Source organism: Pieris rapae, chromosome 2, assembly GCF_905147795.1.
Source record: "Pieris rapae chromosome 2, ilPieRapa1.1, whole genome shotgun sequence".
Classification (NCBI taxonomy): Eukaryota; Metazoa; Arthropoda; class Insecta; order Lepidoptera; family Pieridae; genus Pieris; species Pieris rapae.
This window is the reverse complement of record NC_059510.1, coordinates 2,821,359-2,834,224: the sequence shown is the minus strand read 5'-3', so window position 1 is coordinate 2,834,224 and position 12,866 is coordinate 2,821,359. Positions and strand designations below refer to the sequence as shown.

The following is a 12,866-nucleotide window of genomic DNA, read 5'->3' as shown; positions in this document are numbered from 1 at the left end:
CATCTTAAAGTTGAGTATACACCAAATTATTAATTGTAAATTGCATGTATTATTAATGTAACTAGCGAAGCCGACAGACTTCGTTCTGTCAAAAAGATTTGGAATGTGGCAGTTTTTGTTACTACCTATTTTGAGTCGGCGAAAAAAATTCTCCTGAACAGAACTGTCATCTTGATGATAGGGCGGTGTGTGAGGTTTTGCTCGGGTGACCAAAGTATCTTCGCTTTCTCGAACTTTGGCCACCCTTCTGTAACCCACTAAGATTACCAGACTGGGATGTCTGCTAGAGGGCTTCGAACTAAGAATCGAACTTAGCATTTAAACTTGATTGGAAAATAATCTAAGCGGACAGTGCGAACCTAAAGGTGACAAAAATTTAAAAAGTGTGCACCAATGACATAACATAGATTTTGAACGAGGTTATTAACCGGTATGATATTTTAATATGTAGTAATAAAGTTCAAATTGACTCCACATTTTAGTTAGAAAACGTTTGTATGGGAAAAAGAAAAAGGCTGTTATAAGGGTTTTCCTGAAAATTATTCGAATTTTTCTCGCCATATAAACCATCCTTGGACATCAACGAACATTTAAAAAAAAATGCAGAAATTTGTCCAGGCGTAGTTGACTTATTCACTTAAACGTTTTTAAGTATTATGTCTGTATAGTATGTATAGGCAGAGCGATTGGTAGGTAATGAAAAAAATTCAAGATTTAATGTGACAAATATAACAAACACAAAAACAATTTATAAATTATTATTAAAACTAAAAAAAAATGTGGCGAGCTACTATGGAGCTAGGTCTATAGCTGGATATTGGTGTGGATAAACGCGTTCTTCTCAATGGAAGGGGCAAATGGGATGTCTATGATATAAGTCAAATTATAAGAAGTCTTGTAATTGACGTATTGGATACTTCACGCTGTGTTTCTCTTTCGAGGTACATGAGTAAAAAAGTGTTTAGAGAAATATACTTCGTAAACTCTTCCCGCTGATTTCCATTATGGCAACAGTATATTTGAAACGGCAGTACAATATTATAACCATCATCAGAAATAAAAAACGGAAACGCGGAACAAAATCTTGGTATTCCAAGAAAGCTGTCAACAGATAAAAATCTTCTTAAGTTAGATATAAATTTTTTAGCTGACATTATAATGTTTATTGATTTGTATAAACACAATTCATCGTAAATTGTAAATAACCAGAAAAACAGATCGTTCTACTACATTTCTTAGATCACGGCTTTTTAAATATTTTATATGTTTGTCGCTTAGTGTGTTTAAGATATGTAACTCAATTAGAAAAGCCTACACACATCTGTGCTTTAATAAAAATAAAAATTACATCAGGTTAAATATAATTTGCTCAGGCCTATAAATATGTTTTCTAATTCATGTACTTTTGGCAGATGTTTAGTTCTAGCGAATTTCTAATGTTTATCAATGTTAATTAAAGAAATTATTTAAAAATATGTCCAGCCAAGACGCCTAGATATATATAAAAAGTATCCAGAGATTCGAAACCTCCAGAGGCCGCTGTTGATATTACGGCTGAAGACATTGTTTGTTTGGTTAATATACTCACGGTAAGTCAGGAAATACTTCGAATTAATTTTTTGTGATGGATAGTTTATGGCGAAAGGTTTGTATGCGATGTTACATTATTAATCACATGAACGTGGCTAAAGTTTTAAGGCAGTACCGTTTTTATAAAATATAATAAATCAAATCAAAATTTGTTTAATCGTATTGGTTATGCACAATTATGAGCGTCAATATTTTAAAAAGAGAAGAGTAATATATACCTATTACATATTTATTCGTATAAGATTAAGTCGAGTTATGCAAAAACGTGTTATTTCTCGTCTTTGTTCTTTATCGCGTATTTTAATATGTAAGAGGACATTAAAAACATGACTCTGAAACTGAAATATGAATCACAATTGGCTGATATATTCATAGCGATTTGTCATTCCGCTAATGTTTTGTAATGAAAAAAGTCCATTGGCCGAGAGCTCCGAATTATTAATCATGCTTGCATTTAGGTCGGACATTAAATCGTGGACCGTCTGATTTTGTCCGATGCGTAATTAATAAATTTTGTCAAGAACATGTTAGCTGGTTCGAAGAAATTAAGAGGTTGTATATGGAGAAGCAGCTCGAGAAACATTATTTTCGAATGGAAGATTTTACGAATAATATTTGGTCTTGTTTGTGGCGGTGGTGGCGGGTATCAATGAAGAACATTATAATTTTCTTGACGGCGCCTATCGTCATCCAATTCATACAATTCAACAGGCTCAAGTGGTTGGGTCATGTGCACCGAATGTCGAATGACATAACCCCAAAGTTCTCACTAAACGCACAACCTGATAGCGAGAGAAAATATGGAAGACAGAGGCTGCGTTAGTGGGGTGGAGTTGTGAAGGGCCTTGAAACAATGGGTGTTCCAAGTTGGTCGAAAGACGCTCGAGATAGATTACGATTGCGAAAGATAATTGTCGAGGCTAACGGGGTTGTACAGCGATTGATAATGATGATGATAAAATATAACAGATGCCTTTGAACCATTTCAAGGATACATTTAAAGAGTTCAAATTACGAATCTGGGGCAATGTACTTCTTGTGTAATTCTTCTATACAGTATAAAAAAAATATAAATTACAAAATTCGTACCATGTTCCGGTTTCCTTGATAATTATATACAGGTTGTGTTTGTGTTCTCGGACCTGAAGCAACTATGATTTTGCCGAGAATCAAATACAGTACTTCATTGTTTGAAAAACGGATCCCCATTTTAAAATTGTACACATACATTTGCCTACTCATGTATTTAATTAGCTTTTCTATGTACTAAATATAAAATCGTCGGTCGTTGTTCTACTTGTTGACAAGAAATTAAACAAGTCGTTTTTTACGAAGAACTGGAGATTGCTCTATTTACGCTGAAAATTAATTTGTATTTTTAGAATTTCGTTCACTTATTGAAGCCATGTGGAGTCTGTCACGTGTCATTGACCTTTCGGGACTTTTAATTTGTTACTTTAAACTGCAATGCCAGACCTATATTATATAGGTATATATAGCGTTTCTCATAAAAAAAAACACCTCATTCTTATGTCGTATTAGAGAATATCATTTGAACAAGTTATTTCTTTTGTCTAGTAAAGTAACACAAACCCGTCACTAATCTTGTTCAGCGCTTTTTACGTATAAAGTCTAATCCAAGAGTAAAATCCTATAATCTCATTTCTTAGACGTTAATCTTATTAATTCACAAAAGCCAATTTTCCAAAGCCTTGTTTAATTTAAATAACGTTAATTTGGCATAAATCAGTACTTAGATCTTTTGACGACGTTCAAACGCAATACAGGCTTCTAAGTGGTACTGTTTTGTTCTCATCACATTTGCTTGCCAACAAAGTTAATATATACCTATAAGATAATTATCACAATAATATCCTATTTTTACAGAATTAGAATTAGAATTTCATTAATTGTAATAGAATTATTATTATCACAAAATATTCCCATGAAAAGTGTTTTGTAAGTTGCGTAGTGATCTTGAAGAATTAAGAATCTGCAGAGACCTTTCTACATATTTTGGTATGACTCTGATGTTTCAAAAACTAACATAGACAGCGCATGCCTATAACAACTGTCACATACAGAAAGTATTATATGCACACACACCCATTCTCATCATATACACAACATTCACACTTAGTCAAGGTCTTACAAGACCTTTGTTTTATGAACATTGAGATTAATTTTTCTAAAAAAAAACAAACATGCACCATGTACCAGGGAATAATTGTAATCTAGCTATCCACAACAAAGGGGCTCCCCAGTAGGGGGACTACCATATTCCTGTCACAAATAAAGGTTTATTTTTATTATATAAATAGAGGTAAACGTTTAAAATATTCAATGTGTGTCGTAAGATACAATACAAAGTGATCACCTCGACATTGGAACGGGTGGCGCGGGCGTCGAGACGCGCTATTTCTGTTCGCAAAACGTTTTTCAATTTCATATTCAACACGACAAAAGTTTCTCATAAATTAAAAACAAACTTATTGCATCATGATTTGTTCTAGATCTACAGTTTGTGTAGTAACACATTTTCATGTTCTATGTTCTGTTCACAGTACTGTGTTTTCCAAACATATCTTCTTCTACTTAGAAACGACTTTTCTCGATAAATATCGTATTCATACGTCACACTTAAATATTTAAGAAATAAGTAATTATGGACATTGATTGCTGATGCCTTCTTAAAACTAACATTGTTAATATGCCATTGTAGCTCAATGGTATAGCAGAGAGAAGGAAGTAGGCGTGAAAAGTAAATTAAATAAGATATGATAATGGTCCTACACTATAAAGTATTAAATAAATAAACAGTATAAGAGTAATCATTAAAGATGATTTTCTAGTTAAAGGATATAACATATGTATGTGTGAATACTTTTAAAATTGTTAGTCAAATTGAAAGTCTTAGCGACTTATGAAACTGTACAAAAGGTAGTAATTCTAGGTGAGTCTCACCTGGAAATCTTACCCTTAATAAAATTCATGGCATACGAAAACAATGCTGATCTTATACGTGTCTTAAGACAATTAATAAATGCTGGATAGCCTCGGATAGTGATGGTCTGTTTTAAATTTTACAATGAAGAGACAATTAACATAAAATGTATAATCGAAAATAGAAAGACTGTTGGTAAAAAAACCTGGGATAAATTTCTGAACTTGAATAAATTGTTAAAGTTTAGATGTGTAACAAAAATGTGTGAATTTGAAATCAGTCAATGCAGGTAATTGTTATAAACAATTTAAATGCACATTGTATATCAATAGATGCGACATTGAAGCTTTATTGGAGTCAAAAAACCTATTAACATTTTTTTAGGTTTACAATAAAGATCGAGCAAGCACTTTCACAACTTTTATGAACACTAAAATGTTAATTTTACAAAGCAAGGACGCTCACTTGATCATCATAAAGTAACATTTAAATAATGTGTATTTGTATTAATACAATAATGGGTCTTGCTTGGATTCAATTCCTAGTAAAACAACATATTATGAAACAACGACCCATAATAATGGTTTTGTGTTTGTTTGAAGTTCAATAGTTTGGGACAGTTACAATTCTGTCTATTGCAGTGAACCTCTTCAATTATTACATACAGCTAAGTAACAGAGGAGAGGAGAGGAGAAGAAGAAGCTGTGTTGGTATAGACTTTAGCCTGCATCTGAGGTCGTAGTTTCCAACCCCAGCTATGCACCAACAGCATTTTGTCTATGTGCGCATCCTACTCTCACTCGTACAGTGAAGGAAACTATCGCGAGGAAACCGCCATGCTTTTGACAAAAAAATTTGACCGCGTTTTTCAGGCAGAGAAGGCTGATCACGTACTTGCATATTAGAAAGAATATTATTAAGAAACAGTATTCCGTTCCCACAAAATAAAGAAAACTGTTTTAAAAATACCTCTCCCACATAAAAATAAATAACAAAAGACGAAATTAACGTAATTTGTACGCGTACTGGTAGACGTAAATATAATGGAAGTAACGTATTCGACGACCTTCGGAATATTCCTTCTGGATTATATCTGTGTACGCAAATGGAGTTTAATGTTCTCAATTTATATAATGGCACAGATGAGTTGGCCGAAGTTTATTAGATTTGATATTAGTTGTAATCCTCAATACTTCAGCATAATAATTTTATTAATAAGACGACAAAATACAGTCCAATATGCTTATAGTCTTATTTTGTAGGACCAGACTGAGGGTTTATTCTTAAATTTACGCATCACGAGCCTTAATCTTGTAAAAACACCTCGAGTAAACATTCGATGGTTGACCGAATTCGCGTGTTAATTCCCCGCTAGCGATTTGTCCGACCAGTTTTAATTATATCCGCTGCGTTCCATTTTCGCGCTCGCAAAGCAACAGCGCGTTGCGTTGCGACTTCCGCGACTTGACGCCATTGCTATGGGTTGTCGAACTGATGTGAATCATTGGCAAGCAATAAGCTTAAAGATTTCTGCTATTAATTTTCCAGTATTATAATCGTAGTAGCGTAGACGGCGTAGCAACTCCGTAGCTAGTAACTGAAAGGAAGCCTTTGTACATACACCATCGGTTATGCTAGTTCGGAAACGTTTTAAATTCATTATGTGCAAAATATTGAGCAGTATTGGCCTAGTGGCTTTAGCGTGCGACTCTTAAACCAGAGGTCGTAGGTCTAGGTCGTTCGATCCCCGGCTGTGCACTAATGGACTTTCTTTCTATTTGCTCGAACGGTGAAGGAAAACATCGTGAGGAAACCGACATATTGTCTTAGACCCAAAAAGTCGACGACGTGTGTCAGACAAAAAAAAATACTTTTATGTGCAAATAATGTATTTAGCGCGGACTTATTCTAAAGTTATTAGAGATTCGCTGGAGCACGATCAAACGTTTGGGATGTTGTGTTTCTGCTCATCAATTAGGTAAAATCGCGCTTTGGCAGGGTTCCCGAGCAGTTGTTCGGCTGAGTGTTTTGCGCGTTTGATTCGAGGAACGGAACAGCGTACATACATCCTTATTTGGATTGTAATGCACCGTTTATTTGCGTACCTACCGAGTACAGACTGATTTATGATCGTTTTAGTACTAAATCGTGATACAAAGCTTAGTAAATGAACAAAGAACGACTAATCTTATTGGTAATTTAAATACACAAACACTTTTGTACCAACAAAGACTTGTGAAGAGGCAAATTAATGAAGTTTTAATTGTGTTTGTATTCTTACAGCTGACTCCACAGTATTGCGCCGTCTTAATTACGAATTAAAAAAAATATCGTTCAAAAACATTGTTCATTATTAAAATGCTCTATGATCTGTGACAAACAATATTTGCAGCGCGCATACTGTCAATCACTGACAGTTATGTAAAATTAATATTGTCGTTAAATTTTCTTAAATTTACTAATGTCCCGCTTAACATTCTTAGTTTTTTTTCTTTCATAAGTATTATCTCCTGACACATAGAAATAAAACAAGTAGCTTAATTGTTTCCTTCATGCATGATGAGATTACCAAGGGAAATAGAGATTAAAAATTATTGTTTTTCTTTTTTTTTAGCAAACGAGCCTGCGGGACGACCAAAAATACAGTCGCCCATAGACACCCATTTTAAAAGGGTACGTTGCCGGCCTTTAAGGGAGGAGTACGGTCGAGTTATGTTATATATTAAATGCACTAATTATATTTTGTAGAGCCGCAGGATTCTTTGGTTTAATTTGTTAAAAGTTACTCAAACGAGTAACGCATATGTAATAGAAAAACATCGCAATTACATTTGTTTACAACGAGCGCGGCTAACTTCTTAGTAATGATGTGTCTATATGGAGTTTACAAACTACAAAGGTATAATTGGCAGAAGCTCAAGGTTCCATTTCACTCTAAAATATGTAGGCTTAAGAAAACTGTAACGGGTCATGTCCTCGCATTTATGTGTCATTCTTTGTGATCAGTTGACAATAACTTGTTACAGAAATGAGTAATAAATAACGTGATCACATATTCAGAATACGTCGAATTATAAACGTACTTCAACATTTTAAACGTTGGTTAAACTATATTTTATCAGCTAAAGGGGTATAAGTATTCTCCTTTAGAGTGATCAAACATAAACATAGTTCTACTAGGTTTAAAGGAGTTCTAACGAATTTCGATATTTGTAATAAAAAGAAAATGTATTTCGGTATGAGCAGAAAGGTCCTTTTCATAGAAGTATATAGGGATATCAAAATTTTGTAAAGAAATGCAAAGCTGGCCGCATTTTTGGAATAAATAATATAGACGATTTAACATTGATTTCTTTGTCAGGAGTTGATTAAACGTGTATTTTTCCATAAATTTATTAAACTTCTAACAGGACATCGGAAATGTTTTCTTTTTCACTTGTTTAAGTATAAAAAATGCGTGATGTCAAAGACTTTAAAAGTCAACTTGCCCTTTATTTATTTATTTTTTCTCAAATGCATTACTAACTTTCCAGTCAATTGCAATAACTTACAAGTATTCTGTGTCAGTGTAGCTTCTCGGTTTAATTTTCACATTTATGATGAGATTTGGGTCGTTGGAATAGAAATATCTCAATCGCTAATAGCAATGAATGTTAAAATATTAAACGGGATGTGACGACCTTGTTGCAGTGTTTTGCTATGTTGAAATACTGTCATTACTTTTAAATAATAATATAGTACTAGTAATTAGCTAACGTATTTATAGATTTGTATAAACTATTTAGTTTTATGGCGATAGTAAAGGGCATGGGTGAACGTTAAAGAAATTAAAAGTTTTGCTGTCGAAGACTTCACGTCGAATATTTTATAATAATAATCGTTTGAATACAATTTGGAAAAGTTTTGAAAATACCATATGTAACAGACATTAAAGCGTAGTTATATAATTAAGAGGAGTAAAAACCCTTCGCATAGGTAGAATGTAAATTACCTAATCGTATGTTTTTTATAAGAAAATAATTAAAGAATTCTTTAAGGTTTATTTACAAGATTTTGTGTTCATGGTATATTCGTTACGTCAGAACACAATGTTAATTTTTTTGAGCAGCTTTGGTGAAACTTTAGGTAAAATTATTTTGGATATAGAATTATATAGGATAAATCATTTGGTCATTATAGTAACGGTTTTGTTTCCTAACATATATATCTTAAAAAAACATTATACAACAATGACATGTTGACTAATGATACAAAAATTAAAAATACGACATTGCGTCAAAAATTAAGTGTGTCATTTCAATATTAAGGGCTATCCCCTGTTATGCCCCGAAATCTAAAAGTGGACTACACTTTTTTCGGTTGTTGTTACCATGGTAATCAATCTTTTTGTATAGAAAAAACAAGGTACAAGAAGTTGTATTATGATGAAGTACTACAATCCTATTTAATAACGATAGTATATTGTTTTATTTTCTGTGTGTTAAACATAATATATAGGTCGAAATTGTGGAAATGGCTGGAAAGACCTGGACGAGATTGATATACAATAGGGAAAAATAGAGAAAGATGGGAGAGTCCTTTGCCCATGGGTACACAGAATAGTTATCGTAGATTAACAAAAACAATAGCTATAATGTATACATTTTGTATTCTGATATAAAGGCTATAAAAAATAAATAAAAACATATATAAGTACATTAAAATACCAAAAATATATATTAATAAAAACTATTTTTTAGACCAATACAGAAGCTAATACGAAAAACAAATACTGTTTCTGTGTACCACTGTGTAGTTCCACAGAGGATTACGAACATTGTAAAACAGTTTATTTTGCAAACATTCGTATTGCTCCTTAAACAGATTGTATGAACCTACTTTTATTGCTACCTAAGCATGTAAGCATTATGTTCATTAAATTACATATTATATGTAAATAACAAATTGCATTAATATGGAAAAAATTGGGAGTGTTATATGAGGGATTTTTTTAAACCCTTCTCTATATTACATACGACAAACTTTCGTAACTGAATAAACAAAACACATATTTAAAAGGATCCATCATTATATGTAGAACGAAGGAAAATTCTTTTAGAATATGTGCTGATCAAAGAAAAAATTTTGGTTGTTCTTCAGGACCTTTATAGTCCAATAAATCAGTGTTAGCACTCATATCGCTCTGGGAATTGTAAAACCGCTATAAAACTACATTGAAACCGATAAATTACGTTACAAGAGTCACTGATTCTGTGTGAATTCGAAGAATCATTAAGTTTTATATGTATATATGTTGGGAATGCAGATGCCAAGTAAAACTGAAAATTTGGCACTCGGGCACAGAAAATTTTTCGATAACATCTACACTTTCTAGTCATTATAACACAGTAATTAGACCTGGTATATGGCGCATGAAATTGTTTTTCTAATAATAGGCCGGGATTATTTGAGTCTAAGGTGGTTATCAAAACCTGAAGTGGTTAAAACGCACACATTAACGTTCGTATACGTATTGTGAATAAACATCGTAATGTAGCAGATAAACTAGGATGGGAGCCAAGACGAAAATATGCCACGACGCGTTTTTCCATTGGATTTTGCGCTTTGGAAACGGACAGTAGTCTTCCCAACATTCATTGTTAGTTTGATGGAATGTGATAACGCGACAAATTATTCCCGCTTCGTCCTAATGGCTTTTATTTCCATTTAATGCATACTTAGATATTATTATTATTAGATGTTTAACCAATACAAGGGGCATTACGGTATTATGTACCTAAATGTATGAATGTAATGTACCTAATTGTGTGGTGGGTTTCATTCTGAATGTGTTGTTTGCCTGCAAGGTCACATGTGGTCACAATATGATGCACACAGGGGATTCAAACTTCTATTTACATCACGAATGACTGACAAACACTTCCACTGACGTCGCGATACACTAGAACGACGTTTGGGCCGGCTTCCACTTGTCTCATTCCCGGAATAGGTTGGGCGGAAACCGGCCAATCTGTCATCGGAACTCGCGAAGGGCTGAACGCGGAAGGATTTAAACACGCAAGTGCCTTATAGATATGAACTTAGAGTATTCGGGATATCGCTAGTGTTTACGTCCGTGTTCACTGTCAAGTGTTATCTGTTATGTGAGCAGATGCGGCGTCGTCGACGCGTGCGCTATTTGTGTCGTAGATAAAGCAGTGGAGTCCTCACCTCCTCTATCTTGAGGCTCTTGCGGACCACCTTGCGGGTGACCGAAGTCTCGTATGTTTCTTCGATTGTCTCCGCCATGGTTGCGATTCGCGTGTTGCGCGGCCGTCGCGCACCGTTGTTGCGGCGGTACTGAAAAGCGCACGGTTATTTTTAGTTTTCAGTCACCGGTCTGTATGGTGTCGTTCATACTCGGGATTTGGGGTGTAAACGCAGGTCAAAGAAGCCTCAACTTTAACAACTTACAAGTGCAGTGAACGCATAAAAGCTTTTTGGGATACCAGATGTAAAAGGGCACCAGCTGTACACGAGTTGTCAGGAACAAAGTTTAAAATTTACATGTTAGGTTAGGTTGACTTTAGATTTCTAAAGGATGCAATAAAAATGTGCGGTTTAGTACTAATACAGTTTACTTTACTAACGATTTGCCGCATACGTAGTCAAAAACGCGATTCGATTTACGCGCGATTGCTCATGACGAAGTAATGACTTGTAAACAAGATGTCTTGAAATAAATGTTAGCTCGTTTGTTTCTTAAATGATGGAACCAACCTTGTCTTTGTTCGATTTGGCCCAATGGCAGAAATCTTTTGTTTAAATTTATTTTAACGAGGCATCAAAGCAAGTAGGTATCCTTTAGATAGAGCGTTTACCCTTTCCTGTTTTTTATATCTAACATAAGAGAAAACTGTCTTTCCAGATCTATGTTTAATGCCACCAGCATAATATACCAGGACCAGGAGTTATAGTATTATTTATTCATAAAAAAATCTATCCTAAGCTATAACCCTAAATTGATAAGAATGAATACAATATACAACCGAAACATTAATTCAGATAAACAATTTTTCACAGCAGAAATAGAAAATGAACTAAGTACTATAGGCATTAACTAATAATAGAACCTTTGTCAGTTTACCACGGAAATAAAGCTCCGTCAAACTATGCAATTAGTTAGTAAAATTATATTACACCTAAATCATATGTATTATATTTTTTCGATACTTACGACCTCATAGTTTTCTTGTACAGCTCTCGATATTGTAGTTTTCCTTCTTCAATGTGATTTTTTGGATCTAGACGCACACGTTGCTTAGGTCAAAATTTAAAGAGGGCTGTAGGAAGCCTGAAATCGAGCGGAGCTCGAATCAAAAATGCGACACGAAAAACCTGATTGATTTTGATTAATAATATTATGATATTTTTTCACCAAAATGGCTTAAAGCCTAAATCTAAGAAACGTTATTAAACTTGCCTACATATTGTTTACAAAACATAACCGTTTTCTTAGTGGGCAGCTATCAATGCTGAAGGGTGCGTTCCAGTTTATACTGGAATCTCCGAAAAATTGCGTGACGTTATACTTGACCGCTCCCTAACAACTAGATACTTATTTCAAATAAACTCATGTAAAATATATCACAAAGGAAGCAGGCGGAAATTCGACAAAGGGCGATAATATCTTAGTATGTACAGAATTAGCTTGACGACGTATGTTGGCTTTCCTTTTGGTATGACACATTTAATACTCCCTTGGTAATTTTCCTTTTATACTTCAAACTTATATTAGTACTAGCAGACTCGGCCAAGCGTTGCTGTGGCTAAGCTTTTTGTTATATTACATGTGAAATGTTGGTCCTTTTAACACAGTGCCATCTGTGAGAATTGTATCAAATAATAAACAGATTTTTATTTTATTTTTTAACTTTAACTCTAAAATTAAAGTTTTTTAAGCAATTAAAAAAATATTAATAATTTATACTTGTTTTCCAATTACGATTTTTGTTTATTACTTTCATCTGTAAAACTTAATAGTTCCGTAACTTTATTTTTAGGCGTAGTTTTGCTCTTTCGCGAATTTTGTAAACGTTTTTGACATTCATAAGCATGCCTTAGGTCGCATCTGGACTGAATAAATGAATTTTGATTTTATTAATTTTGACAGTAGTCTTAAGTTTAAAAATATTAATATGAACTATTACTATTTTTGAGTAATTGGACTAAAATACTTTAATACAAGTTTTTTAACCTTTGCCAGGGGTTGCAGACAAGAAAACCACACATTTTTTTGTTTTATTCAATGGTTTTAATAATAAAGTCACTGATGTGAATATGAATATTTAAG

General features: G+C 33.6%; 1 protein-coding gene across 9 annotated transcripts in view; it reads right to left on the bottom strand.

The window, feature by feature from the left end:
- LOC110995337 (tropomodulin-1) overlaps positions 1-11,190 on the bottom strand; it is a 45,319-nt gene extending 34,129 nt beyond the window's left edge. For all 9 annotated transcript variants that reach the window (XR_002600246.2, XR_006750802.1, XR_006750803.1 and 6 more), the window contains exons 1-2: positions 11,164-11,190; positions 10,745-10,873 (exon numbers count right to left, since the gene is read on the bottom strand). Coding sequence is in view for 5 of the 9 variants with exons in the window: in XM_045632069.1 (XP_045488025.1) it covers positions 10,745-10,873; positions 11,164-11,175 (141 nt within the window). In the remaining 4 variants the exon portion in view is untranslated. The remainder of the gene's footprint in view (positions 1-10,744; positions 10,874-11,163) is intronic.
- Positions 11,191-12,866: the final 1,676 nt, after the last annotated feature.